General features: G+C 47.3%; 1 protein-coding gene across 1 annotated transcript in view; it reads left to right on the top strand.

The window, feature by feature from the left end:
* Nucleotides 1-25,176, top strand: part of yipf3 (Yip1 domain family, member 3) — a 29,142-nt gene that overhangs the window by 253 nt on the left and 3,713 nt on the right. The window contains exons 2-8 of the mRNA XM_072436491.1: nucleotides 2,688-2,882; nucleotides 3,303-3,409; nucleotides 6,152-6,197; nucleotides 10,554-10,646; nucleotides 11,097-11,228; nucleotides 11,526-11,639; nucleotides 13,003-13,126. Of these exons, the coding sequence (XP_072292592.1) occupies nucleotides 2,688-2,882; nucleotides 3,303-3,409; nucleotides 6,152-6,197; nucleotides 10,554-10,646; nucleotides 11,097-11,228; nucleotides 11,526-11,639; nucleotides 13,003-13,126 (811 nt within the window). The remainder of the gene's footprint in view (nucleotides 1-2,687; nucleotides 2,883-3,302; nucleotides 3,410-6,151; nucleotides 6,198-10,553; nucleotides 10,647-11,096; nucleotides 11,229-11,525; nucleotides 11,640-13,002; nucleotides 13,127-25,176) is intronic.

Below are 25,176 nucleotides of genomic sequence, written 5' to 3'. Positions count from 1 at the left end.
GTTATATTCAAGATCTGGTCCATAAGAAGCTGCGACTGAAGGTCTCTGTTCCACCGCTGTGGCCTATAACGCCAGAACCATCAGAACCAGGTCCAATCAGGACAATCTGCCTGGGGCCGCTGTGGCTACAGGAACATGCGGTTTTAGCCAGACCGTCACCCCGATTCTGAAGACATTCTCTTCTTTGCGGTTGTTTTTATTAAACGTGTTGGCCCAGTGGTTAGAGACGCGGAACCAATTCATGTTTTTTCGGGTTTAAACATTTTAAACTTATAGATTGCACAGTCTGGTTTGTATTGGGAGTTTTTTGAGTTAGCTACACTCTTGCTAATACAGATCCATCGCATAAACTAGTTTTAACGTGACGAAGTAGAGGTTAAGGGTTAGGGGTTAAGGTTAGGGGTTAAGGTTAGGGGTTGGAGCTGGGGCTTAATATTATATAATTTTTCATTTATTTCAATAACAAATTACCATAATGACGATAACAATAACAATGTTAGTGTTCGCAGAGACAGGAAGTCTAGTTTCTGGGCTGCAGAATCTAGGTGACGATCTGTGTATAACTCCATGTGCTACAGGGTTAGGGTCTGTGTATAACTCCATGTGCTACAGGGTTAGGGTTAGGGTCTGTGTATAACTCCATGTGCTACAGGGTTAGGGTCTGTGTATAACTCCATGTGCAACAGGGTTAGGGTCTGTGTATAACTCCATGTGCTACAGGAGTAGACAAGGATTGAGGGCCAGTAATTATTGGATGTTTGGTCTTTCAAATATCTTTGTGTTTATATTGACAATCTTCTGAATGGACATGGAAGACAGAGACTTCAGTGTGAGCTTTAATAATCTATAAGCTCTGTAAAGCTGTGCTTGAGAGCTTAATCAGCTATGGCATGGTTACCATGGTAACCTAGTTATGCCCACTCACAGATCAGTGCAAAAATAAAAGTGAGTAACTTGTCAAGAATGCTTGAAAAATGAGGGTTAGGGTTTAAAAAAATGAAAACCATAGGAAGGAAAGAGTCTCTTTCACTACAAGCGGAACATCTGTCCTACATTCTATTATCTATTCTATTATCTATTCTATTGTCTATAACATGGATCTATTATCTATTCTATTGTCTATAACATGGATCTATTATCTATTCTATTGTCTATAACAGGGATCTATTATCTATTCTATTGTCTATAACATGGATCTATTATCTATTCTATTGTCTATAACATGGATCTATTATCTATTCTATTGTCTATAACATGGATCTATTATCTATTCTATTGTCTATAACAGGGATCTATTATCTATTCTATTGTCTATAACATGGATCTATTATCTATTCTATTGTCTAAAACATGGATCTATTATCTATTCTATTATCTATAACGGATCTATTATCTATAACATGATTGGCTGAGATGTGTGGCACTTATTTAATCTAGTTATATTTATATATATATACGTATATACGTATATATATATATATATGTATATACGTATATATATATATATATACGTATATATATATATATGTGTATATATATACATATATACGTATATACGTATATACATATATATATATATATACGTATATATGTATATATATATATATATATATATGCAGTGACGTGTGGTGAGGTTCAGGACGAGGGAATGGAACCCACTTTGTCTTGTTTTCGGGGCTGTGTCACTAACATCAGGCTCTGTGTTCAATAGGGTTAGGGGCTGTGTTCAATAGGGTTAGGGTTAGGGTCTGTGTTCAATAAAGTTAAGGTTAGGGTTAGGGTCTGTGTTCAATAGGGTTAGGGTCTGTGTTCAATAGAGTTAAGGTTAGGGTTAGGGTCTGTGTTCAATAGGGTTAGGGTCTGTGTTCAATAAAGTTAAGGTTAGGGGGTTAGGGTCTGTGTTCAATAGAGTTAAGGTTAGGGTTAGGGTCTGTGTTCAATAGGGTTAGGGTCTGTGTTCAATAGAGTTAAGGTTAGGGTTAGGGGCTGTGTTCAATAGGGTTAGGGTTTGTTTTCGGGGCTGTGTCACTAACATCAGGCTCTGTGTTCAATAAGTGCTGTCAGTGTTTTTAGATACATATCTGCGTCTAAAGGGTTAGGGTTGGTTAGGGTTAGGGTTAGCCTAACCCTAACCCATTCCTTATTAGGAAATGAGAGGTTTTGTCTATAGGAGTTTTTGTTTATAAGAGTTCTTCTATTAAGAGTGTTTTTTTAAAACTTCCTATAAGTTACCTGTCCTTTTCCTCTGTATCTACCTGCGTTGCAACAATGAAATTTCCCCATGTGTGCACAATAAAGGATTATCTTATCTTATGTATTGCCAAGAGGTCCCTCACGATATATCACGATATCGATATATTGAGCACAGCCCTTGTGCATTGATAAATATTTCAGTCAGAGGGGTTTAAGTCGCTCCCATGGACACAGATGCTTCTAGAACATACTTTTGGTGGTGGGGGAAAGACCCTCGCAAAGAAACAAATGACACAGACTGAACCAACTATCAAAGACTGGACTGACATAGGAACAGACATTCAACAAATGGAAAAAATGACATTCTGACTTCATTTGGAAATGGACTAAATGGGTGTGATGCGTGTGACATCACCATCTAATGTAATCTCCCACAGAAAAGTATAAAGTATTTTTGTCACAATTGCCCCGCCCCTTCTCATTGTGTGTCTTAGGGCGGTGGCTCGGCCGTCATTGACATGGAGAACATGGACGACACGTCAGGTTCCAGCTTTGAGGACATGGGTGAGATCCACCAGAGGCTGAAGGATGAGGAGGAACCAGAACCAGACCAAGAACCCGACCAGGACCAGGACTTTCTGGGGATGAAGGGGTTCAAGGGTCAGCTGGGCCGGCAGGTGGCCGACGAGGTACGGCTCCGAAACGGCCCAGAACTCAGAATGGACCATTTGACTCTCCAACCCACAGATCTGTAGAACTTCATATAGCCTACACTACACTTAATAAAATACAATTACATTTGTTTGTGTAATGCCCTAAATCATAAGGATGTCGGTGAAATAGAGAAGCAAATTAAACAATGTTCATAGGAAATAAACAAATGTATAAATGTCCCAGCATCCCCTGTCCTTAGACTCTCCTTAAGTCTACTACAAAAGTACAAAAGTATCTTTTCCTACTCACACAGACACACGCGTTTTTAGATGTATTTATTTAAAAGGGACAGTGCATATTAATGAACATGCTTGTAATTATGCCAGAATGAAAATATATATAATATGGTATAATTTATGTGATGTTATATTTTAACTTGACCTTAACTGTTGCAGGTTTGGGAGGCGGGAAAACGTCAGGCGTCCAAAGCCTTTAATCTTTACGCCAACATCGACATTCTGAGGCCGTACTTTGACGTGGAGCCAGGACAAGTCCGGACCAGGTCAGTCCTCAGTCTTAGTTCTGCTTTAGACCTGCTTTAGTCCTGTTTTAGTCCTGCTTTAGTCCTGTTTTAGTTCTGCTTTAGACCTGCTTTAGTCCTGTTTTAGTCCTGCTTTAGTCCTGTTTTAGTCCCGTTTTAAACCTGCTTTAGACCTGCTTTAGTCCTGCTTTAGTCCTGCTTTAGTTCTGCTTTAGACCTGCTTTAGTCCTGTTTTAGTCCTGTTTTAGTCCCGTTTTAAACCTGCTTTAGACCTGCTTTAGTCCTGCTTTAGACCTGCTTTAGACCTGCTTTAGTCCAGGTTTAGTCCTGCTTTAGTCCTGCTTTAGACCTGCTTTAGACCTGCTTTAGTCCAGGTTTAGTCCTGATTTAGACCTGTTTTAGACCTGTTTTAGACCTGTTTTAGTCCTGCTTTAGTTCTGCTTTATACGTGCTTTAGACCTGCTTTAGTCCTGTTTTAGACCTGTTTTAGTCCAGTTTTAGTCTTGTTTTAGTCCTGCTTTAGACCTGTTTTAGACCTGTTTTAGACCTGTTTTAGACCTGTTTTAGACCTGTTTTAGACCTGCTTTAGACCTGCTTTAGTCCTGTTTTAGTCCTGCTTTAGACCTGCTTTAGTCCTGCTTTAGACCTGTTTTAGATCTGTTTTAGACCTGCTTTAGACCTGTTTTAGTCCTGTTTTAGTCTTGTTTTAGTCCTGCTTTGGACCTGTTTTAGACCTGATTTAGTCCTGCTTTAGACCTGCTTTAGTCCTGCTTTAGTCCTGCTTTAGACCTGTTTTAGACCTGTTTTAGACCTGTTTTAGACCTGCTTTAGACCTGTTTTAGTCCTGCTTTGGACCTGTTTTAGTCCTATTTTAGACCTGCTTTAGTCCTATTTTAGACCTGCTTTAGTCCTGGTGTTGTCTCTGGTTGTGTTTCTTGTCTCTTGTCTTGTCTCTTGTCTCTGGTCTTGTCTCTGGTCTCTGTCCTCAGATTGCCGGAGTCTCTGCTCTTGTCTCTGCTCTTGTCTCTTGTCTCTGGTCTTGTCTCTGGTCTCTGGTCTCTGGTCTTGTCTCTTGTCTCTTGTCTGTGGTGTAATAATGTCATGTCTTTGCCTGATGCCATAGAACTTAGGTCTTATATGTGTAACATCCGGGTCACACTAACACTAACCCTAACCCAGACTCTGAACACAGACTGAAGCTGCAGATCCAAGGATGTGTCACATGAGGTAGAACATTGAGTGTGTTTTTCTGCAATATGTTTAGACTTGTTTTGTGCATATGTGGCACCTGTTGTGCCTTAATAAGCTGAACTCAATGTTTGCTCTGGTCAGATCAGGAGGGACAGAAAGGCAAATGTCAGGGAGAGACATGTGGATGTGCACGGCTAAAATAAAGAACCACTTTTGAACAAGACAACTTGGTTATATTTCACCTCATTTTCTCTGTCATTTGTTATAGAATAGTTCCACAACAGGTCTCTGTCCTCAGATTGCTGGAGTCTCTGGTCTTGTCTCTGGTCTCTGTCCTCAGATTGTTGGAGTCTCTGGTCTTGTCTCTTGTCTCTGGTCTCTGTCCTCAGATTGCTGGAGTCTCTGCTCTTGTCTCTTGTCTCTGGTCTTGTCTCCGGTCTCATCTCTGGTCTCTGTCCTCAGATTGCTGGAGTCTCTGGTCTTGTCTCTGGTCTTGTCTCTGGTCTTGTCTCTGGTCTTGTCTCTGGTCTTGTCTCTGGTCTTGTCTCTGGTCTTGTCTCTGGTCTTGTCTCTTGTCTCTGGTCTTGTCTCTGGTCTTGTTTCTAGTCTCTTATCTCTGGTCTCATCTCTGGTCTCTGTCCTCAGATTGCTGGAGTCTCTGGTCTTGTCTCTGGTCTTGTCTCTGGTCTTGTCTCTGGTCTTGTCTCTGGTCTTGTCTCTTGTCTCTGGTATTGTTTCTAGTCTCTTATCTCTGGTCTCATCTCTGGTCTCTGTCCTCAGATTGATGGAGTCTCTGGTCTTGTTTCTAGTCTCTTATCTCTGGTCTCATCTCTGGTCTCTGTCCTCAGATTGCTGGAGTCTCTGGTCTTGTCTCTGGTCTTGTTTCTAGTCTCTTATCTCTGGTCTCATCTCTGGTCTCTGTCCTCAGATTGCTGGAGTTTCTGGTCTTGTCTCTGGTCTTGTCTCTGGTCTTGTCTCTGGTCTTGTCTCTGGTCTTGTCTCTGGTCTTGTCTCTTGTCTCTGGTCTTGTCTATGGTCTTGTTTCTAGTCTCTTATCTCTGGTCTCATCTCTGGTCTCTGTCCTCAGATTGATGGAGTCTCTGGTCTTGTCTCTGGTCTTGTTTCTAGTCTCTTATCTCTGGTCTCATCTCTGGTCTCTGTCCTCAGATTGCTGGAGTCTCTGGTCTTGTCTCTGGTCTTGTCTCTGGTCTTGTCTCTGGTCTTGTCTCTTGTCTCTGGTCTTGTCTATGGTCTTGTTTCTAGTCTGTTATCTCTGGTCTCATCTCTGGTCTCTGTCCTCAGATTGCTGGAGTCTCTGGTCTTGTTTCTGGTCTTGTCTCTGGTCTTGTCTCTGGTCTTGTCTCTGGTCTTGTTTCTGGTCTTGTCTCTTGTCTCTGGTCTTGTCTCTAGTCTTGTTTCTAGTCTCTTATCTCTGGTCTCATCTCTGGTCTCTGTCCTCAGATTGCTGGAGTCTCTGGTCTTGTCTCTGGTCTTGTCTCTTGTCTCTGGTCTTGTCTCTGGTCTTGTTTCTAGTCTCTTATCTCTGGTCTCATCTCTGGTCTCTGTCCTCAGATTGATGGAGTCTCTGGTCCCTGTGAAAATGGTCAACTTTCCTCAGGTTTGTTTCTTGTGTTTTCAGCTTTTTTATTTGACTGTGGCTGCAGAGCCGCGGCGCGGTCAAATAGCCTCATGGATAACCCTGACCCTAACCCTTAACCCTGACCCTGACCCTAACCCTGACCTTAACCCTAACCCTGACCTTAACCCTTACCATGACCCTAACCTTAACCCTGACCTTAACCCTTACCTTGACCCTGACCCTGACCCTAACCTTAACCCTGACTCTAACCCTAACCTTAGGCAAGTTTATTTGTAGAGCACATTTCATACACAAGGCAATTCAAAGTGCTTCACAGCAGGAAAAATGCATTCAAATCACAAAGAAATTAGAGAAATACAATAAAATTAACTAAATTAAAAAATATCAATCCAACTGATTTTCTAAACTAATAAAATCACAAACAAAAGAGAAGAGTGCAAAGATAAAATCCTTTCAGTCATATGCGCAGCTAAACAAAACTGTTTTTAGCTTAGATTTGAACTTTGTCAGAGTATGTCTCACATCTTCAGGAAGAATGTTCCAGATTTTAGCTGCATAAAACTGAAACGCAGATTCCCCATGTTTTGTCCTGACTCTGGCACCAGCAGGAGGCCGGTCCATGTTTTGTCCTGACTCTGGCACCAGCAGGAGGCCGGTCCATGTTTAGTCCTGACTCTGGCACCAGCAGGAGGCCGGTCCATGTTTAGTCCTGACTCCGGGCACCAGTAGGAGGCCGGTCCATGTTTTGTCCTGACTCTGGGCACCAGCAGGAGGCCGGTCCCTGAGGTCCTCAGAGTCCGAGATGGTTCATATTGCACTAACATATCCAAGATGTACTTTGGTGCTAGGCCATGGGGAGACTTGTACACAAGCAGAGCTGCTTTAAAGTCTATTCTCTGAGCCACAGGGGGCAGTGCAGAGACCTGAGAACAGGACTAATGTGATCATACTTCCTGGTTCTAGTCAGGACCCGAGCAGCAGCGTTCTGGATGTACTGCAGCTGTTTTACAGCTCGTTTGGAGAGACCAGTGAGCAGGCCGTTACAGTAGTCTAATCTACTGGAGACAAACGCGTGGATAAGTCTCTCTAAATCTGGTTTTGACACTATATTTTTGATTTTGGCAATGTTTTTTAGATGGTAAAAAGCTGCTGATATTATTGATTTGACGTGGCTATTAAAGTTCAAGTCTGAGTCCATTATTACCCCCAGATTTCTAATTTGGTTTGTAGGTTTTAGAGCGAGACTCTGGAGGTGACCGCTAACACTTTCTCTTTGTTTCTGTGGGCCAAAAACGATTATTTCAGTCTTGTCTGAGTTCAGCTGGAGAAAGTTGTTTTGCATCCACACACTGATCTGTTGGAGGCAGTGACAGAGTGAATCTACTGGTCCATAGTCACCTGCCGATAGTGAAACATAGATCTGAGTGTCGTCTGCATAATTGTGATAAGACACATTTTCACTGCGTATCAACTGACCCAACGGCAGCATGTAGAGGTTGAACAGAAGGGGACCCAGGACTGACCCTTGGGGCACTCCACAGGTCAGGGTCATGTGGTCTGAGACACAGCTACCAATTTCAACAAAGTACTTCCTGTCTTCCAGATAGGACCTTAACCAGTTTAGGGCAGTGCCAGTGATGCCCACCCAGTCCTCTAGTCTCTGTAAGAGGATCCCATGATCGACAGTGTCAAAAGCAGCACTCAGATCTAACAGAATTAAGACTGAGGCTTTGCCCGTGTCAGTGTTCAGGCGGATGTCATTTGTCACCTTGACAAGAGCAGTCTCAGTGCTGTGATGAGGTCTAAAACCTGACTGAAAAACATCAAATGAGTTGTTTATTAAGAGGAAATCTGTGAGCTGTTGGTAAACAACCTTTTCAAGGACTTTGCCCCAAAATGGCAGATTAGAGATGGGCCGGTAATGACTCAGTACTGCGGCATCAAGACTGCTCTTCTTTAGGAGAGGCTTTATGACCGCAGTTTTCAAAGACATTGGGAATGTTCCAGATTGAAGCGACATGTTAACTATGTGAGTGAATGGTGCTAACAAACTGTTCAGCACAGACTTTAGACATTTGGTGGGTAACACATCAAGGCAGCATGTAGATGAACTCAGACTGGTGATGATCTCATGGACAGTTTTGTCAGTTACTGGTGCAAAGTGAGTTAGCTCTAAGTGTCTTGGTGGTTTTAGGGTAATTTTTTGCATTGTGGGATTTATAGCATTTTTAATGCCCTGAACTTTGTCATTAAAGAATAATGCAAACTCATTACACTTGGATGTGGAAATGAGTTCTAACGGCAGCTGAGCTGGAGGGTTTGTTAATCTGTTTACTGTGGCAAACAGGACACTCCCTTTTTATTTTATGTTTTTATTAAGATTTTGAACACAAACAAAACAGAACAACACTAACGGCTAAAGCTAACGGCTAAAGCTAACGGCTAAAGCTAACGGCTAAAGCTAACGGCTAAAGCTAACGGCTAAAGCTAACGGCTAAAGCTAACGGCAACCACAGTTTCTCTGAGGGCGACAGAGACGGATAAAAAACAGATCACTCATAAAAACACTAAATCGCCAGTGTTACCTCAGTCCTTCAGTCGGGTGAGGGTTAAGGTTAGGGTGCTGAGGGTTAGGGTTAGGGGGGTTAGTGTTAGGGTTAGGGTGCTGAGGGTTAGGGTTAGGGGGGTTAGGGTTAGGGTGCTGAGGGTTAGGGTTAGGGGGGTTAGTGTTAGGGTTAGGGTGGTGAGGGTTAGGGGGGTTAGGGTTAGGGGGGTTAGTGTTAGGCTTAGGGTGGTGAGGGTTAGGGTTAGCCAGGTTAGGGTGAGGGTTAGTGTTAGGGGGGTTAGTGTTAGGGTTAGGGGGGTTAGGGTTAGGAGGGTTAGGGTTAGGGGGGTTAGTGTTAGTGGGGTTAGTGTTAGTGTTAGGGGGGTTAGTGTTAGGGTTAGGGTGGTGAGGATTAGGGTTAGGGGGGTTAGGGGGTTTAGTGTTAGGGTGGTGAGGATTAGGGTTAGGGGGGTTAGGGTTAGGGGGGTTAGTGTTGGGGTTAGTAGTGGGGTTAGTGTTAGGGTTAGGGGGGTTAGTGTTAGGGTTAGGGTGGTGAGGATTAGGGTTAGGGGGGTTAGGGTTAGGAGGGTTAGGGGGTTTAGTGTTAGGGTTAGGGTGGTGAGGATTAGGGTTAGGGGGGTTAGGGTGAGGGTTAGGGGGGTTAGGGTGAGGGTTAGGGGGGTTAGGGTGAGGGTTAGGGGGGTTAGTGTTGGGGTTAGTGGGGTTAGTGTTAGGGGGGTTAGTGTTAGGGGGGTTAGTGTTAGGGGGGTTAGTGTTAGGGTTAGGGGGGTTGGGGTTAGTGTTAGGGTTAGGGGGGTTAGTGTTAGGGTTAGGGGGGTTAGTGTTAGGGTTAGGGGGGTTAGTGTTAGGGTTAGGGGGGTTAGTGTTGGGGTTAGTGTTAGGGTTAGGGGGGTTAGTGTTGGGGTTAGTGTTAGGGGGGTTAGTGTTGGGGTTAGGGTTAGGGGGTTAGGGTTAGGGGGGTTAGTGGGGTTAGGGTTAGGGGGGTTAGGGTTAGTGTTAGGGTTAGGGGGGTTAGTGTTAGGGTTAGTGTTGGGGTTAGGGGGGTTAGGTTAGGGGGGTTAGTGGGGTTAGGGTTAGGGGGGTTAGTGTTAGGGTTAGGGGGGTTAGTGTTAGGGTTAGTGTTAGGGTTAGGGGGGTTAGTGTTAGTGTTAGGGTTGGGGGGGTTAGTGTTAGGGTTAGTGTTAGGGTTAGGGAGGTTAGTGTTAGGGTTAGTGTTAGTGTTAGGGGGGTTAGTGTTAGGGTGGTGAGGGGAGTTAGGGTTAGGGTGGTGAGGGGCGTTAGGGTTAGGGTGGTGAGGGGAGTTAGGGGGGTGAGGGTTAGGGACTCACTTTCAGGTCCCAAAAGTGCTCCAGATGGATCCATCAATCATCTCCAGTGCTGGAGTCCTACATCCGAGCTGCATTGATTTAAAGCCAAATGGAACATCAGTGTCATAGATGATCCTCAGATTCCTGTCAGTAGTGAACACTTTGTCAGTAGTGAGACAGTAGTGAGCACTTTGTCAGTAGTGAGCATGTTTCCTTTGAGCTGGACACTCACTTATTCCTCGTCTGTCAAAGCCAAATTTCCTTCTCTTTCCCATCTATTTTTAATATCTATTTAGTAGAATGATTGTCCAGATTATTGATGCATTTCTTTCATTTGGATATTATTCCCCTTGTGAGTTCTGATTGGCTGTTCACTGGTGAGGGCGTGGCATCTTTTTTTAAGTTTTAATCAATATTACAAGACGGTTCTATAGTTCTTTCCATGAAACTCAGACACTGGACATGTATGAAAGTACAAATGATAAATGTTTTTGTGAACAGAAAATCGCAGGAGAGTTGTACGGGCCCCTGATGCTTGTCTTCACTTTAGTCGCCATTTTACTGCAAGGAATGAAGACCTCCAACACTCAGATCGTAAGAACACGCACACTAACATGCTAACACGCACGCCAACATGCTAGCACGCACACTAGCACACGCCCTGTCACGCGCGCTATCACGAACACGCGCGCTAACATGCGTGCTAGCACGCACGCTAACCGGGACCTATGTTCCCCCGGGCCCTATGTTCCCCCGGGCCCTATGTTCCCCCGGGCCCTATGTTCCCCCGGGCCCTATGTTCCCCCGGGCCCTATGTTCCCCCGGGCCCTATGTTCCCCCGGGCCCTATGTTCCCCCGGGCCCTATGTTGCACGCTAACACGTGTGCCCTCCTCGTGTGACTTTTGCGCTCCTCGTGTGACTCCTCGTGTGACTCCTCGTGTGACTCCTCGTGTGACTCCTCGTGTGACTCCTCGTGTGACTCCTCGTGTGTGACTCGTGTGTGACTCCTCGTGTGTGACTCGTGTGTGACTCGTGTGTTGCAGATCGGGGGCACCCTGATGGGCACGGCCATCGGCACGTGCTTCGGGTACTGGCTCTGTGTGTCTGGACTGGTTTATTTCTTGGCATATTTGGTGAACGCTCAGATTACGATGCTGCAGACGCTGGCGCTGCTGGTTTGTATTTGTCTTTTGCAGGGTTTGTTGTGTTTTATATCATTATATTCATATATTTTCAGGGTTATGGTTTGTTGTGTTTTATATCATTATATTCATATATTTTCAGGGTTATGGTTTGTTGTGTTTTAAATCATTATATTCATATATTTTCAGGGTTATGGTTTGTTGTGTTTTAAATCATTATATTCATATATTTTCAGGGTTATGGTTTGTTGTGTTTTATATCATTATATTCATATATTTTCAGGGTTATGGTTTGTTGTGTTTTATATCATTATATTCATATATTTTCAGGGTTATGGTTTGTTCGGACACTGCGTCGTGCTCTTCGTCACTTACAACATTCACTTCCACTTCTTGTTCTTCTTCCTGTGGCTTCTGATTGGAGGATTGTCCACACTGCGCATGGTGAGTCCGGGTTTAGACCGGGTTTTAGACCAGGTTTAGACCGGGTTTTAGACCGGGTTTTAGACCGGCTTTAGACCGGGTTTTAGACCAGGTTTTAGACCGGGTTTAGACCTGCTTTAGACCGGACAGAGTTTAGAACAGCTTTAGACCGGTTTTAGAACGGCTTTAGACCGGTTTTAGACCGGCTTTAGACCTCCTTTAGACCTCCTTTAGACCTCCTTTAGACCTCCTTTAGACCTCCTTTAGACCTCCTTTAGACCTCCTTTGGACCAGCTTTGGACCAGTTTTAGACCGGGTTTTAAACTGACTTTAGACTGACTTTAGACCGACTTTAGACCGGGTTTTAGACCGGGGTTTAGACCGGCTTTAGACTGATTTTAGACCCGCTTTAGACCCTCTTTGGACCGGGTTAATGTCGCGTTCAGACCAGGTTTGTTTTTACGTATACCGTACTTTTGGCTGTACAGCGCTCCTGAATAAAAGCAGCTCCAACAAAATGTACAAAGAAAATAGAACTTGTCATATTCGGGCCGCACCCGCCATAAACCGCACCCGCCATAAACCGCAGGTGCCTGCGTGATAATATGATATTTACACCTGTACTAACGGTAATGATGTGTCTTTTGAACCAGGGGTCTCGTGGACTAATTAGTCTAATTTCTTTGATTGTATCGGGATATGTATCGTATCGTGGACCCTGTATCGTATCGTGGACCCTGTATCGTATCGTGGACCCTGTATCGTATCGTGGACCCTGTATCGTATCGTGGACCCTGTATCGTATCGTGGACCCTGTATCGTATCGTGGACCCTGTATCGTATCGTGGACCCTGTATTGTGGACCTTGTATCGTATTGTGGACCCTGTATCGTACTGGACCCTGTATCGCATCGTGGACCCTGTATTGTGCACCCTGTATCGTACCGCGGACCCTGTATCGTATCGCGGACCCTGTATCGTACCGCGGGCCCTGTATTGTATTGCGGATCCTGTATCGTATTGTTTCGTTGACCCTGTATCGTATCGTGGACCTTGTATTGTATCGCGGACCCTGTATCGCATCGCGGACCCTGTATCGTGGACCTTGTATCGTGGACCCTGTATCGTCCCGCGGACCCTGTATCTTATTGTGGACCCTGTATCGTACCGCGGCCCCTGTATCGTATCGCGGACCCTGTATCGCATCGCGGACCCTGCATCGCACCGCGGACCCTGCATCGTACCGCGGACCCTGCATCGCACCGCGGACCCTGCATCGTACCGCGGACCCTGCATCGTACCGCGGACCCTGCATCGTATCGCATCTTGGACCCTGTATCGCATCTTGGACCCTGTATCGTACATGGACATGTCTCTGTTTCAGGTTCTGGTCCTCGTCTCTCGGGCGGTGGGACAAACTCCACGTCTGGTTTTGTGTGGAACCGTCTCAGCTCTGCACCTTCTGTTTCTGCTCTATCTGCACTTCTCCTACCACAGCATTGTCCAGGGTGAGTGTCCCCCAGACTGTCCCCGTGAAATGTCCCACAGACTGTCCCTGTGAAATGTCCCACAGACTGTTCCCGTAAAACATCCCCCAAACTGTCCCACAGACTCCCCGTGAAATTTCCCCCAAAACTCCCCGTGAAATGTCCCCCAAACTGTCCCCGTGAAAAGTCCCACAGACTGTCCCCGTGAATGGTCCCACAGACTGTCCCTGTGAAATGTCCCCCAGACTTTCCCTGTGAAATGTCCCCCCCCCACGAGTGGCACAGTGCACATGTGCACAACACGCTGAGGAGGCGGGACAAAACCCAAACTAATTTGTTATTCATTTGTAAAAGTAACTAGTACTAGATTACATGGTGCATGATGCTAAAAAAGTAATCTGAGTACTCTGATTGACAGGGGGAAAATATAATTTTGACTTAATCTGAAAATTGACAAATTTGACAGACTCTGGACAAAATGGGCCATTTATTTGGATTGGTTTTCTTTTACATGTTTTTTTTTTGTTTTAAAATAAAGAACACATTTTATATTTATGATCTAAACCCCCTAGCCCCACTGTGTTCAGGTCTATAACCCTCTATCACCCTCTGTAACCCTCTATCACCCTCTATCACCCTCTGTCACCCTCTATCACCCTCTATCACCCTCTGTAACCCTCTATCACCCTCTGTAACCCTCTGTAACCCTCTGTCACCCTCTATCAAGCTCTATAACCCTCTATCACCCTCTATCACCTTCTGTCACCCTCTATCACCCTCTGTAACCCTCTATAACCCTCTGTCACCCTTTGTAACCCTCTGTCACCCTCTATCACCCTCTGTCACCCTTTGTAAACCTCTATAACCCTCTGTCACCCTTTGTAAACCTATCACCCTCTGTCACCCTTTGTAACCCTCTGTCACCCTTTGTAAACCTCTATAACCCTTTGTAACCCTCTATAACCCTGTCACCCTCTGTCACCCTCTGCCACCCTCTGCCACCCTCTGTCACCTCCTGTCACCTCTATAACCCTCTATCACCCTCTGTAACCCTCTATCACCCTCTGTAACCCTCTATCACCCTCTGTAACCCTCTATCACCCTCTGTAACCCTCTATCACCCTCTATAACCCTCTGTAACCCTCTATCACCCTCTATAACCCTCGGTCACCCTTTGTAATCCTCTATCACCCTTTGTAACCCTCTATCACCCTCTGTAACCCTCTATCACCCTCTGTCACCCTCTGTCAACCTATCACCCTCTGTAACCCTCTATCACCCTCTGTAACCCTCTATCACCCTCTGTAACCCTCTATCACCCTCTGTAACCCTCTATCACCCTCTGTAACCCTCTATCACCCTCTGTAACCCTCTATCACCCTCTGTAACCCTCTATCACCCTCTGTAACCCTCTATCACCCTCTATCACCCTTTGTAACCCTCTGTCACCCTCTATCACCCTTTGTAAACCTCTGTCACCCTCTATCACCCTCTGTAACCCTCTATCACCCTCTGTAACCCTCTGTCACCCTTTGTAACCCTCTATCACCCTCTATAACCCTCTGTCACCCTCTATCACCCTTTGTAACCCTCTATCACCCTTTGTAACCCTCTGTCACCCTCTGTCACCCTCTGTCACCCTTTGTAAACCTCTGTCACCCTCTATCACCCTCTGTAACCCTCTATCACCCTCTGTAACCCTCTGTCACCCTCTATCACCCTTTGTAACCCTCTATCACCCTTTGTAACCCTCTGTCACCCTCTGTCACCCTCTATCACCCTCTGTCACCCTCTATCACCATTTGTAACCCTCTATAACCCTCTGTCACCCTCTGTCACCCTCTATCACCCTCTGTCACCCTCTGTCACCCTCTGTAACCCTCTGTAACCCTCTGTAACCCTCTGTAACCCTCTATCACCCTCTATCACCCTCTATCACCCTCTGTCACCCTCTGTCACCCTCTGTCACCCTCTGTCACCCTCTGTCACCCTCTGTCACCCTCTGTAACCCTCTGTAACCCTCTGTAACCCTCTGTAACCCTCTGTCACCCTCTATCACCCTCTGTCACCCTCTGTCACCCTCTGTAACCCTCTGTAACCCTCTGTCACCCTTTGTAACCCTCTATCACCCTTTGTAACCCTCTATCACCCTCTATCACCCTCTATAACCCTCTGTCACCCTCTGTCACCCTTTGTAACCCTCTATCACCCTTTGTAACCCTCTGTCACCCTCTGTCACCCTTTGTAAACCTCTATCACCCTCTGTCACCCTTTGTAACCCTCTATCACCCTTTGTAAACCTGTATCACCCTTTTGTAAACCTGTCACCCTCTATAACCCTGTCACCCTCTGTCACCCTCTGCCACCCTCTGCCACCCTCTGTCACCCTTTGTAACCCTCTGTCACCCTCTATCACCCTTTGTAAACCTGTATCACCCTTTTGTAAACCTCTATAACCCTGTCACCCTCTGTCACCCTCTGTCACCCTCTATCACCCTTTGTAACCCTCTATCACCCTCTGTCACCCTCTGTCACCCTCTATCACCCTCTGTCACCCTCTGTCACCCTCTATCACCCTCTGTCACCCTCTGTCACCCTCTGTCACCCTTTGTAACCCTCTATCACCCTTTGTAACCCTCTATCACCCTTTGTAACCCTCTATCAGCCTCTGTAACCCTCTATCACCCTCTGTAACCCTCTGTCAACCTCTATCACCCTCTGTAACCCTCTATCACCCTCTGTAACCCTCTATCACCCTCTGTAACCCTCTATCACCCTCTGTAACCCTCTATCACCCTCTGTAACCCTCTATCACCCTCTGTAACCCTCTATCACCCTCTGTAACCCTCTATCACCCTCTGTAACCCTCTATCACCCTCTGTAACCCTCTATAACCCTCTGTAACCCTCTGTCACCCTCTGTCACCCTCTGTCACCCTCTATCACCCTCTATCACCCTCTGTCACCCTCTGTCACCCTCTGTCACCCTTTGTAACCCTCTGTAACCCTCTATCACCCTCTGTAACCCTCTATCACCCTCTGTAACCCTCTATCACCCTCTGTAACCCTCTATCACCCTCTGTAACCCTCTATCACCCTCTGTCAACCTCTATCACCCTCTGTAACCCTCTGTAACCCTCTATCACCCTCTATCACCCTCTATCACCCTCTGTCACCCTTTGTCACCCTCTATCACCCTTTGTAAACCTCTATCACCCTCTATCACCCTTTGTAACCCTCTGTCACCCTCTGTCACCCTCTGTCAACCTCTATCACCCTCTGTAACCCTCTATCACCCTCTATCACCCTTTGTAACCCTCTGTCACCCTCTATCACCCTTTGTAAACCTGTATCACCCTTTTGTAAACCTCTATAACCCTGTCACCCTCTGTCACCCTCTATCACCCTCTATCACCCTCTATCACCCTTTGTAACCCTCTGTCACCCTCTATCACCCTTTGTAAACCTGTATCACCCTTTGTAAACCTCTATCACCCTCTGTCACCCTCTGTCACCCTCTGTCACCCTCTGTCACCCTCTGTCAACCTCTGTCAACCTCTGTCAACCTCTATCACCCTCTGTAACCCTCTATCACCCTCTATCACCCTTTGTAACCCTCTATCACCCTTTGTAACCCTCTATCACCCTTTGTAACCCTCTGTCACCCTCTGTCAACCTCTATCACCCTCTGTAACCCTCTATCACCCTCTATCACCCTCTATCACCCTCTATCACCCTCTGTCACCCTTTGTAACCCTCTATCACCCTTTGTAACCCTCTATAACCCTCTGTCACCCTCTGTCACCCTCTGTCACCCTCTGTAACCCTCTGTCACCCTCTATCACCCTTTGTAAACCTGTATCACCCTTTTGTAAACCTCTATAACCCTGTCACCCTCTGTCACCCTCTATCACCCTTTGTAACCCTCTGTCACCCTCTGTCACCCTCTGTCACCCTCTATCACCCTCTGTCACCCTCTGTCACCCTCTATCACCCTCTATCACCCTCTGTCACCCTCTGTCACCCTCTGTCACCCTTTGTAACCCTCTATCACCCTTTGTAACCCTCTATCACCCTTTGTAACCCTCTATCAGCCTCTGTAACCCTCTATCACCCTCTGTAACCCTCTGTCACCCTCTGTCACCCTCTTTCACCCTTTGTAAACCTCTATCACCCTTTGTAACCCTCTATCACCCTTTGTAACCCTCTGTCACCCTCTGTCAACCTCTATCACCCTCTGTAACCCTCTATCACCCTCTGTAACCCTCTATCACCCTCTGTAACCCTCTATCACCCTCTGTAACCCTCTATCACCCTCTGTAACCCTCTATCACCCTCTGTAACCCTCTATCACCCTCTGTAACCCTCTATAACCCTCTGTCACCCTCTGTCACCCTCTGTCACCCTCTATCACCCTCTGTCACCCTCTGTCACCCTCTGTAACCCTCTATCACCCTCTGTAACCCTCTATCACCCTCTGTAACCCTCTATAACCCTCTGTAACCCTCTATAACCCTCTGTCACCCTCTATAACCCTCTGTCACCCTCTGTCACCCTCTGTCACCCTCTATCACCCTCTGTCACCCTCTGTCACCCTCTGTCACCCTTTGTAACCCTCTATCACCCTCTGTAACCCTCTATCACCCTCTGTAACCCTCTATCACCCTCTGTCAACCTCTATCACCCTCTGTAACCCTCTGTAACCCTCTATCACCCTCTGTAACCCTCTATCACCCTCTATCACCCTCTGTAACCCTCTGTCACCCTTTGTCACCCTCTATCACCCTTTGTAAACCTCTATCACCCTCTATCACCCTTTGTAACCCTCTGTCACCCTCTGTCACCCTCTGTCAACCTCTATCACCCTCTGTAACCCTCTATCACCCTCTATCACCCTTTGTAACCCTCTGTCACCCTCTATCACCCTTTGTAAACCTGTATCACCCTTTTGTAAACCTCTATAACCCTGTCACCCTCTGTCACCCTCTGTCACCCTCTATCACCCTCTATCACCCTCTATCACCCTTTGTAACCCTCTGTCACCCTCTATCACCCTTTGTAAACCTGTATCACCCTTTGTAAACCTCTATCACCCTCTGTCACCCTCTGTCACCCTCTGTCACCCTCTGTCAACCTCTGTCAACCTCTATCACCCTCTGTAACCCTCTATCACCCTCTATCACCCTCTATCACCCTTTGTAACCCTCTATCACCCTTTGTAACCCTCTATCACCCTTTGTAACCCTCTGTCACCCTCTGTCAACCTCTATCACCCTCTGTAACCCTCTATCACCCTCTATCACCCTCTATCACCCTCTGTCACCCTCTATCACCCTCTATCACCCTCTGTCACCCTTTGTAACCCTCTATCACCCTTTGTAACCCTCTATAACCCTCTGTCACCCTCTGTCACCCTCTGTAACCCTCTGTCACCCTCTGTCACCCTCTATCACCCTCTGTAACCCTCTATCACCCTCTGTCACCCTCTGTCACCCTCTGTCAACCTCTATCACCCTCTATCACCCTTTGTAACCCTCTATCACCCTTTGTAACCCTCTATCACCCTTTGTAACCCTCTGTAACCCTCTATCACCCTATCACCCTCTATCACCCTCTGTAACCCTCTGTCACCCTTTGTCACCCTCTATCACCCTTTGTAAACCTCTATCACCCTCTGTCACCCTCTGTCACCCTCTGTCACCCTCTGTCACCCTCTATCACCCTCTATCACCCTCTATCACCCTCTATCACCCTCTGTAACCCTCTATCACCCTCTATCACCCTCTATCACCCTTTGTAACCCTCTATCACCCTTTGTAACCCTCTATCACCCTTTGTAACCCTCTGTCACCCTCTGTCAACCTCTATCACCCTCTGTAACCCTCTATCACCCTCTATCACCCTCTATCACCCTCTGTCACCCTCTATCACCCTCTATCACCCTCTGTCACCCTTTGTAACCCTCTATCACCCTTTGTAACCCTCTATAACCCTCTGTCACCCTCTGTCACCCTCTGTAACCCTCTATCACCCTCTGTCACCCTCTGTCACCCTCTGTCACCCTCTATCACCCTCTGTAACCCTCTATCACCCTCTGTCACCCTCTGTCACCCTCTGTCAACCTCTATCACCCTCTATCACCCTTTGTAACCCTCTATCACCCTTTGTAACCCTCTATCACCCTTTGTAACCCTCTGTAACCCTCTATCACCCTCTGTCACCCTCTGTCACCCTCTGCCACACTCTGCCACCCTCTGTCACCTCCTGTCACCTCTATAACCCTCTATCACCCTCTGTAACCCTCTATCACCCTCTGTAACCCTCTATCACCCTCTGTAACCCTCTATCACCCTTCGTAACCCTCTATCACCCTCTATAACCCTCTGTAACCCTCTATCACCCTCTATAACCCTCGGTCACCCTTTGTAACCCTCTATCACCCTTTGTAACCCTCTATCACCCTCTGTAACCCTCTATCACCCTCTGTCACCCTCTGTCAACCTCTATCACCCTCTGTAACCCTCTATCACCCTCTGTAACCCTCTATCACCCTCTGTAACCCTCTATCACCCTCTGTAACCCTCTATCACCCTCTGTAACCCTCTATCACCCTCTGTAACCCTCTATCACCCTCTTTAACCCTCTGTCACCCTTTGTAACCCTCTGTCACCCTCTATCACCCTTTGTAAACCTCTGTCACCCTCTATCACCCTCTGTAACCCTCTATCACCCTCTGTAACCCTCTATCACCCTCTGTAACCCTCTGTCACCCTTTGTAACCCTCTGTCACCCTCTATCACCCTCTGTAACCCTCTATCACCCTCTGTAACCCTCTGTCACCCTTTGTAACCCTCTATCACCCTCTATAACCCTCTGTCACCCTCTATCACCCTTTGTAACCCTCTATCACCCTTTGTAACCCTCTGTCACCCTCTGTCACCCTTTGTAAACCTCTGTCACCCTCTATCACCCTCTGTAACCCTCTATCACCCTCTGTAACCCTCTGTCACCCTTTGTAACCCTCTGTCACCCTCTATCACCCTTTGTAAACCTCTATCACCCTCTATAACCCTCTGTCACCCTCTATCACCCTTTGTAACCCTCTATCACCCTTTGTAACCCTCTGTCACCCTCTGTCACCCTCTATCACCCTCTGTCACCCTCTATCACCATTTGTAACCCTCTATAACCCTCTGTCACCCTCTATCACCCTCTGTCACCCTCTGTCACCCTCTGTAACCCTCTCACCCTCTGTAACCCTCTGTAACCCTCTATCACCCTCTATCACCCTCTGTCACCCTCTATCACCCTCTGTCACCCTCTGTCACCCTCTGTAACCCTCTGTAACCCTCTGTCACCCTCTATCACCCTCTGTCACCCTCTGTCACCCTCTGTAACCCTCTGTAACCCTCTGTCACCCTTTGTAACCCTCTATCACCCTTTGTAACCCTCTATCACCCTTTGTAACCCTCTATCACCCTCTATCACCCTCTATAACCCTCTGTCACCCTCTGTCACCCTTTGTAACCCTCTATCACCCTTTGTAACCCTCTGTCACCCTCTGTCACCCTTTGTAAACCTCTATCACCCTCTGTCACCCTTTGTAACCCTCTATCACCCTTTGTAAACCTGTATCACCCTTTTGTAAACCTATCACCCTCTATAACCCTGTCACCCTCTGTCACCCTCTGCCACCCTCTGCCACCCTCTGTCACCCTTTGTAACCCTCTGTCACCCTCTATCACCCTTTGTAAACCTGTATCACCCTTTTGTAAACCTCTATAACCCTGTCACCCTCTGTCACCCTCTGTCACCCTCTATCACCCTTTGTAACCCTCTATCACCCTCTGTCACCCTCTGTCACCCTCTATCACCCTCTGTCACCCTCTGTCACCCTCTATCACCCTCTGTCACCCTCTGTCACCCTCTGTCACCCTCTGTCACCCTTTGTAACCCTCTATCACCCTTTGTAACCCTCTATCAGCCTCTGTAACCCTCTATCACCCTCTGTAACCCTCTGTCACCCTCTGTCACCCTCTTTCACCCTTTGTAAACCTCTATCACCCTCTATCACCCTTTGTAACCCTCTATCACCCTTTGTAACCCTCTGTCACCCTCTGTCACCCTCTGTCAACCTCTATCACCCTCTGTAACCCTCTATCACCCTCTGTAACCCTCTATCACCCTCTGTAACCCTCTATCACCCTCTGTAACCCTCCATCACCCTCTGTAACCCTCCATCACCCTCTGTAACCCTCTATAACCCTCTGTCACCCTCTGTCACCCTCTGTCACCCTCTATCACCCTCTGTCACCCTCTGTCACCCTCTGTCACCCTTTGTAACCCTCTATCACCCTCTGTAACCCTCTATCACCCTCTGTAACCCTCTATCACCCTCTGTAACCCTCTATCACCCTCTGTAACCCTCTATCACCCTCTGTCAACCTCTATCACCCTCTGTAACCCTCTATCACCCTCTGTAACCCTCTATCACCCTCTATCACCCTCTGTCACCCTTTGTCACCCTCTATCACCCTTTGTAAACCTCTATCACCCTCTATCACCCTTTGTAACCCTCTGTCACCCTCTGTCAACCTCTATCACCCTCTGTAACCCTCTATCACCCTCTATCACCCTTTGTAACCCTCTGTCACCCTCTATCACCCTTTGTAAACCTGTATCACCCTTTTGTAAACCTCTATAACCCTGTCACCCTCTGTCACCCTCTGTCACCCTCTATCACCCTCTATCACCCTCTATCACCCTTTGTAACCCTCTGTCACCCTCTATCACCCTTTGTAAACCTGTATCACCCTTTGTAAACCTCTATCACCCTCTGTCACCCTCTGTCACCCTCTGTCACCCTCTGTCACCCTCTGTCACCCTCTGTCAACCTCTGTCAACCTCTGTCAACCTCTATCACCCTCTGTAACCCTCTATCACCCTCTATCACCCTCTATCACCCTTTGTAACCCTCTATCACCCTTTGTAACCCTCTATCACCCTTTGTAACCCTCTGTCACCCTCTGTCAACCTCTATCACCCTCTGTAACCCTCTATCACCCTCTATCACCCTCTATCACCCTCTATCACCCTCTGTCACCCTTTGTAACCCTCTATCACCCTTTGTAACCCTCTATAACCCTCTGTCACCCTCTGTCACCCTCTGTCACCCTCTGTAACCCTCTGTCACCCTCTATCACCCTTTGTAAACCTGTATCACCCTTTTGTAAACCTCTATAACCCTGTCACCCTCTGTCACCCTCTGTCACCCTCTATCACCCTTTGTAACCCTCTATCACCCTCTGTCACCCTCTGTCACCCTCTATCACCCTCTGTCACCCTCTGTCACCCTCTATCACCCTCTATCACCCTCTGTCACCCTCTGTCACCCTTTGTAACCCTCTATCACCCTTTGTAACCCTCTATCACCCTTTGTAACCCTCTATCAGCCTCTGTAACCCTCTATCACCCTCTGTCACCCTCTGTCACCCTCTTTCACCCTTTGTAAACCTCTATCACCCTCTATCACCCTTTGTAACCCTCTATCACCCTTTGTAACCCTCTGTCACCCTCTGTCAACCTCTATCACCCTCTGTAACCCTCTATCACCCTCTGTAACCCTCTATCACCCTCTGTAACCCTCTATCACCCTCTGTAACCCTCTATCACCCTCTGTAACCCTCTATCACCCTCTGTAACCCTCTATCACCCTCTGTAACCCTCTATAACCCTCTGTCACCCTCTGTCACCCTCTGTCACCCTCTGTCACCCTCTGTCACCCTCTGTAACCCTCTATCACCCTCTGTAACCCTCTATCACCCTCTGTAACCCTCTATCACCCTCTGTAACCCTCTATAACCCTCTGTAACCCTCTATAACCCTCTGTCACCCTCTGTCACCCTCTGTCACCCTCTATCACCCTCTGTCACCCTCTGTCACCCTCTGTCACCCTTTGTAACCCTCTATCACCCTCTGTAACCCTCTATCACCCTCTGTAACCCTCTATCACCCTCTGTCAACCTCTATCACCCTCTGTAACCCTCTGTAACCCTCTATCACCCTCTGTAACCCTCTATCACCCTCTATCACCCTCTGTAACCCTCTGTCACCCTTTGTCACCCTCTATCACCCTTTGTAAACCTCTATCACCCTCTATCACCCTTTGTAACCCTCTGTCACCCTCTGTCACCCTCTGTCAACCTCTATCACCCTCTGTAACCCTCTATCACCCTCTATCACCCTTTGTAACCCTCTGTCACCCTCTATCACCCTTTGTAAACCTGTATCACCCTTTGTAAACCTCTATCACCCTCTGTCACCCTCTGTCACCCTCTGTCAACCTCTGTCAACCTCTATCACCCTCTGTAACCCTCTATCACCCTCTATCACCCTCTATCACCCTTTGTAACCCTCTATCACCCTTTGTAACCCTCTATCACCCTTTGTAACCCTCTGTCACCCTCTGTCACCCTCTGTCAACCTCTATCACCCTCTGTAACCCTCTATCACCCTCTATCACCCTCTGTCACCCTCTATCACCCTCTATCACCCTCTGTCACCCTTTGTAACCCTCTATCACCCTTTGTAACCCTCTATCACCCTTTGTAACCCTCTATAACCCTCTGTAACCCTCTGTCACCCTCTGTCACCCTCTATCACCCTCTGTAACCCTCTATCACCCTCTGTCACCCTCTGTCACCCTCTGTCAACCTCTATCACCCTCTATCACCCTTTGTAACCCTCTATCACCCTTTGTAACCCTCTATCACCCTTTGTAACCCTCTGTAACCCTCTATCACCCTATCACCCTCTATCACCCTCTGTAACCCTCTGTCACCCTTTGTAAACCTCTATCACCCTCTGTCACCCTCTGTCACCCTCTGTCACCCTCTGTCACCCTCTGTCACCCTCTATCACCCTCTATCACCCTCTGTCACCCTCTGTAACCCTCTGTCACCCTCTATCACCCTTTGTAACCCTCTATCACCCTTTGTAACCCTCTATCACCCTTTGTAACCCTCTGTCACCCTCTGTAACCCTCTATCACCCTATCACCCTCTATCACCCTCTATCACCCTCTGTAACCCTCTATCACCCTCTATCACCCTCTATCACCCTTTGTAACCCTCTATCACCCTTTGTAACCCTCTATCACCCTTTGTAACCCTCTGTCACCCTCTGTCAACCTCTATCACCCTCTGTAACCCTCTATCACCCTCTGTCACCCTCTATCACCCTCTATCACCCTCTGTCACCCTTTGTAACCCTCTATCACCCTTTGTAACCCTCTATAACCCTCTGTCACCCTCTGTCACCCTCTGTAACCCTCTATCACCCTCTGTCACCCTCTGTCACCCTCTGTCACCCTCTATCACCCTCTGTAACCCTCTATCACCCTCTGTCACCCTCTGTCACCCTCTGTCAACCTCTATCACCCTCTATCACCCTTTGTAACCCTCTATCACCCTTTGTAACCCTCTATCACCCTTTGTAACCCTCTATCACCCTCTGTCACCCTCTGTCACCCTCTGCCACCCTCTGTCACCTCCTGTCACCTCTATCACCCTCTGTAACCCTCTATCACCCTCTGTAACCCTCTATCACCCTCTGTAACCCTCTATCACCCTCTGTAACCCTCTATCACCCTCTATAACCCTCTGTAACCCTCTATCACCCTCTATAACCCTCGGTCACCCTTTGTAACCCTCTATCACCCTTTGTAACCCTCTATCACCCTCTGTAACCCTCTATCACCCTCTGTCACCCTCTGTCAACCTCTATCACCCTCTGTAACCCTCTATCACCCTCTGTAACCCTCTATCACCCTCTGTAACCCTCTATCACCCTCTGTAACCCTCTATCACCCTCTGTAACCCTCTATCACCCTCTTTAACCCTCTGTCACCCTTTGTAACCCTCTGTCACCCTCTATCACCCTTTGTAAACCTCTGTCACCCTCTATCACCCTCTGTAACCCTCTATCACCCTCTGTAACCCTCTGTCACCCTTTGTAACCCTCTATCACCCTCTATAACCCTCTGTCACCCTCTATCACCCTTTGTAACCCTCT

Source organism: Eucyclogobius newberryi, unplaced genomic scaffold (genome assembly GCF_026437365.1).
Source record: "Eucyclogobius newberryi isolate DKJ021-1_F unplaced genomic scaffold, fEucNew1.0.hap1 SCAF_8, whole genome shotgun sequence".
NCBI lineage: Eukaryota > Metazoa > Chordata > Actinopteri > Gobiiformes > Gobiidae > Eucyclogobius > Eucyclogobius newberryi.
This window is presented reverse-complemented; position numbering and strand designations above follow the sequence as displayed.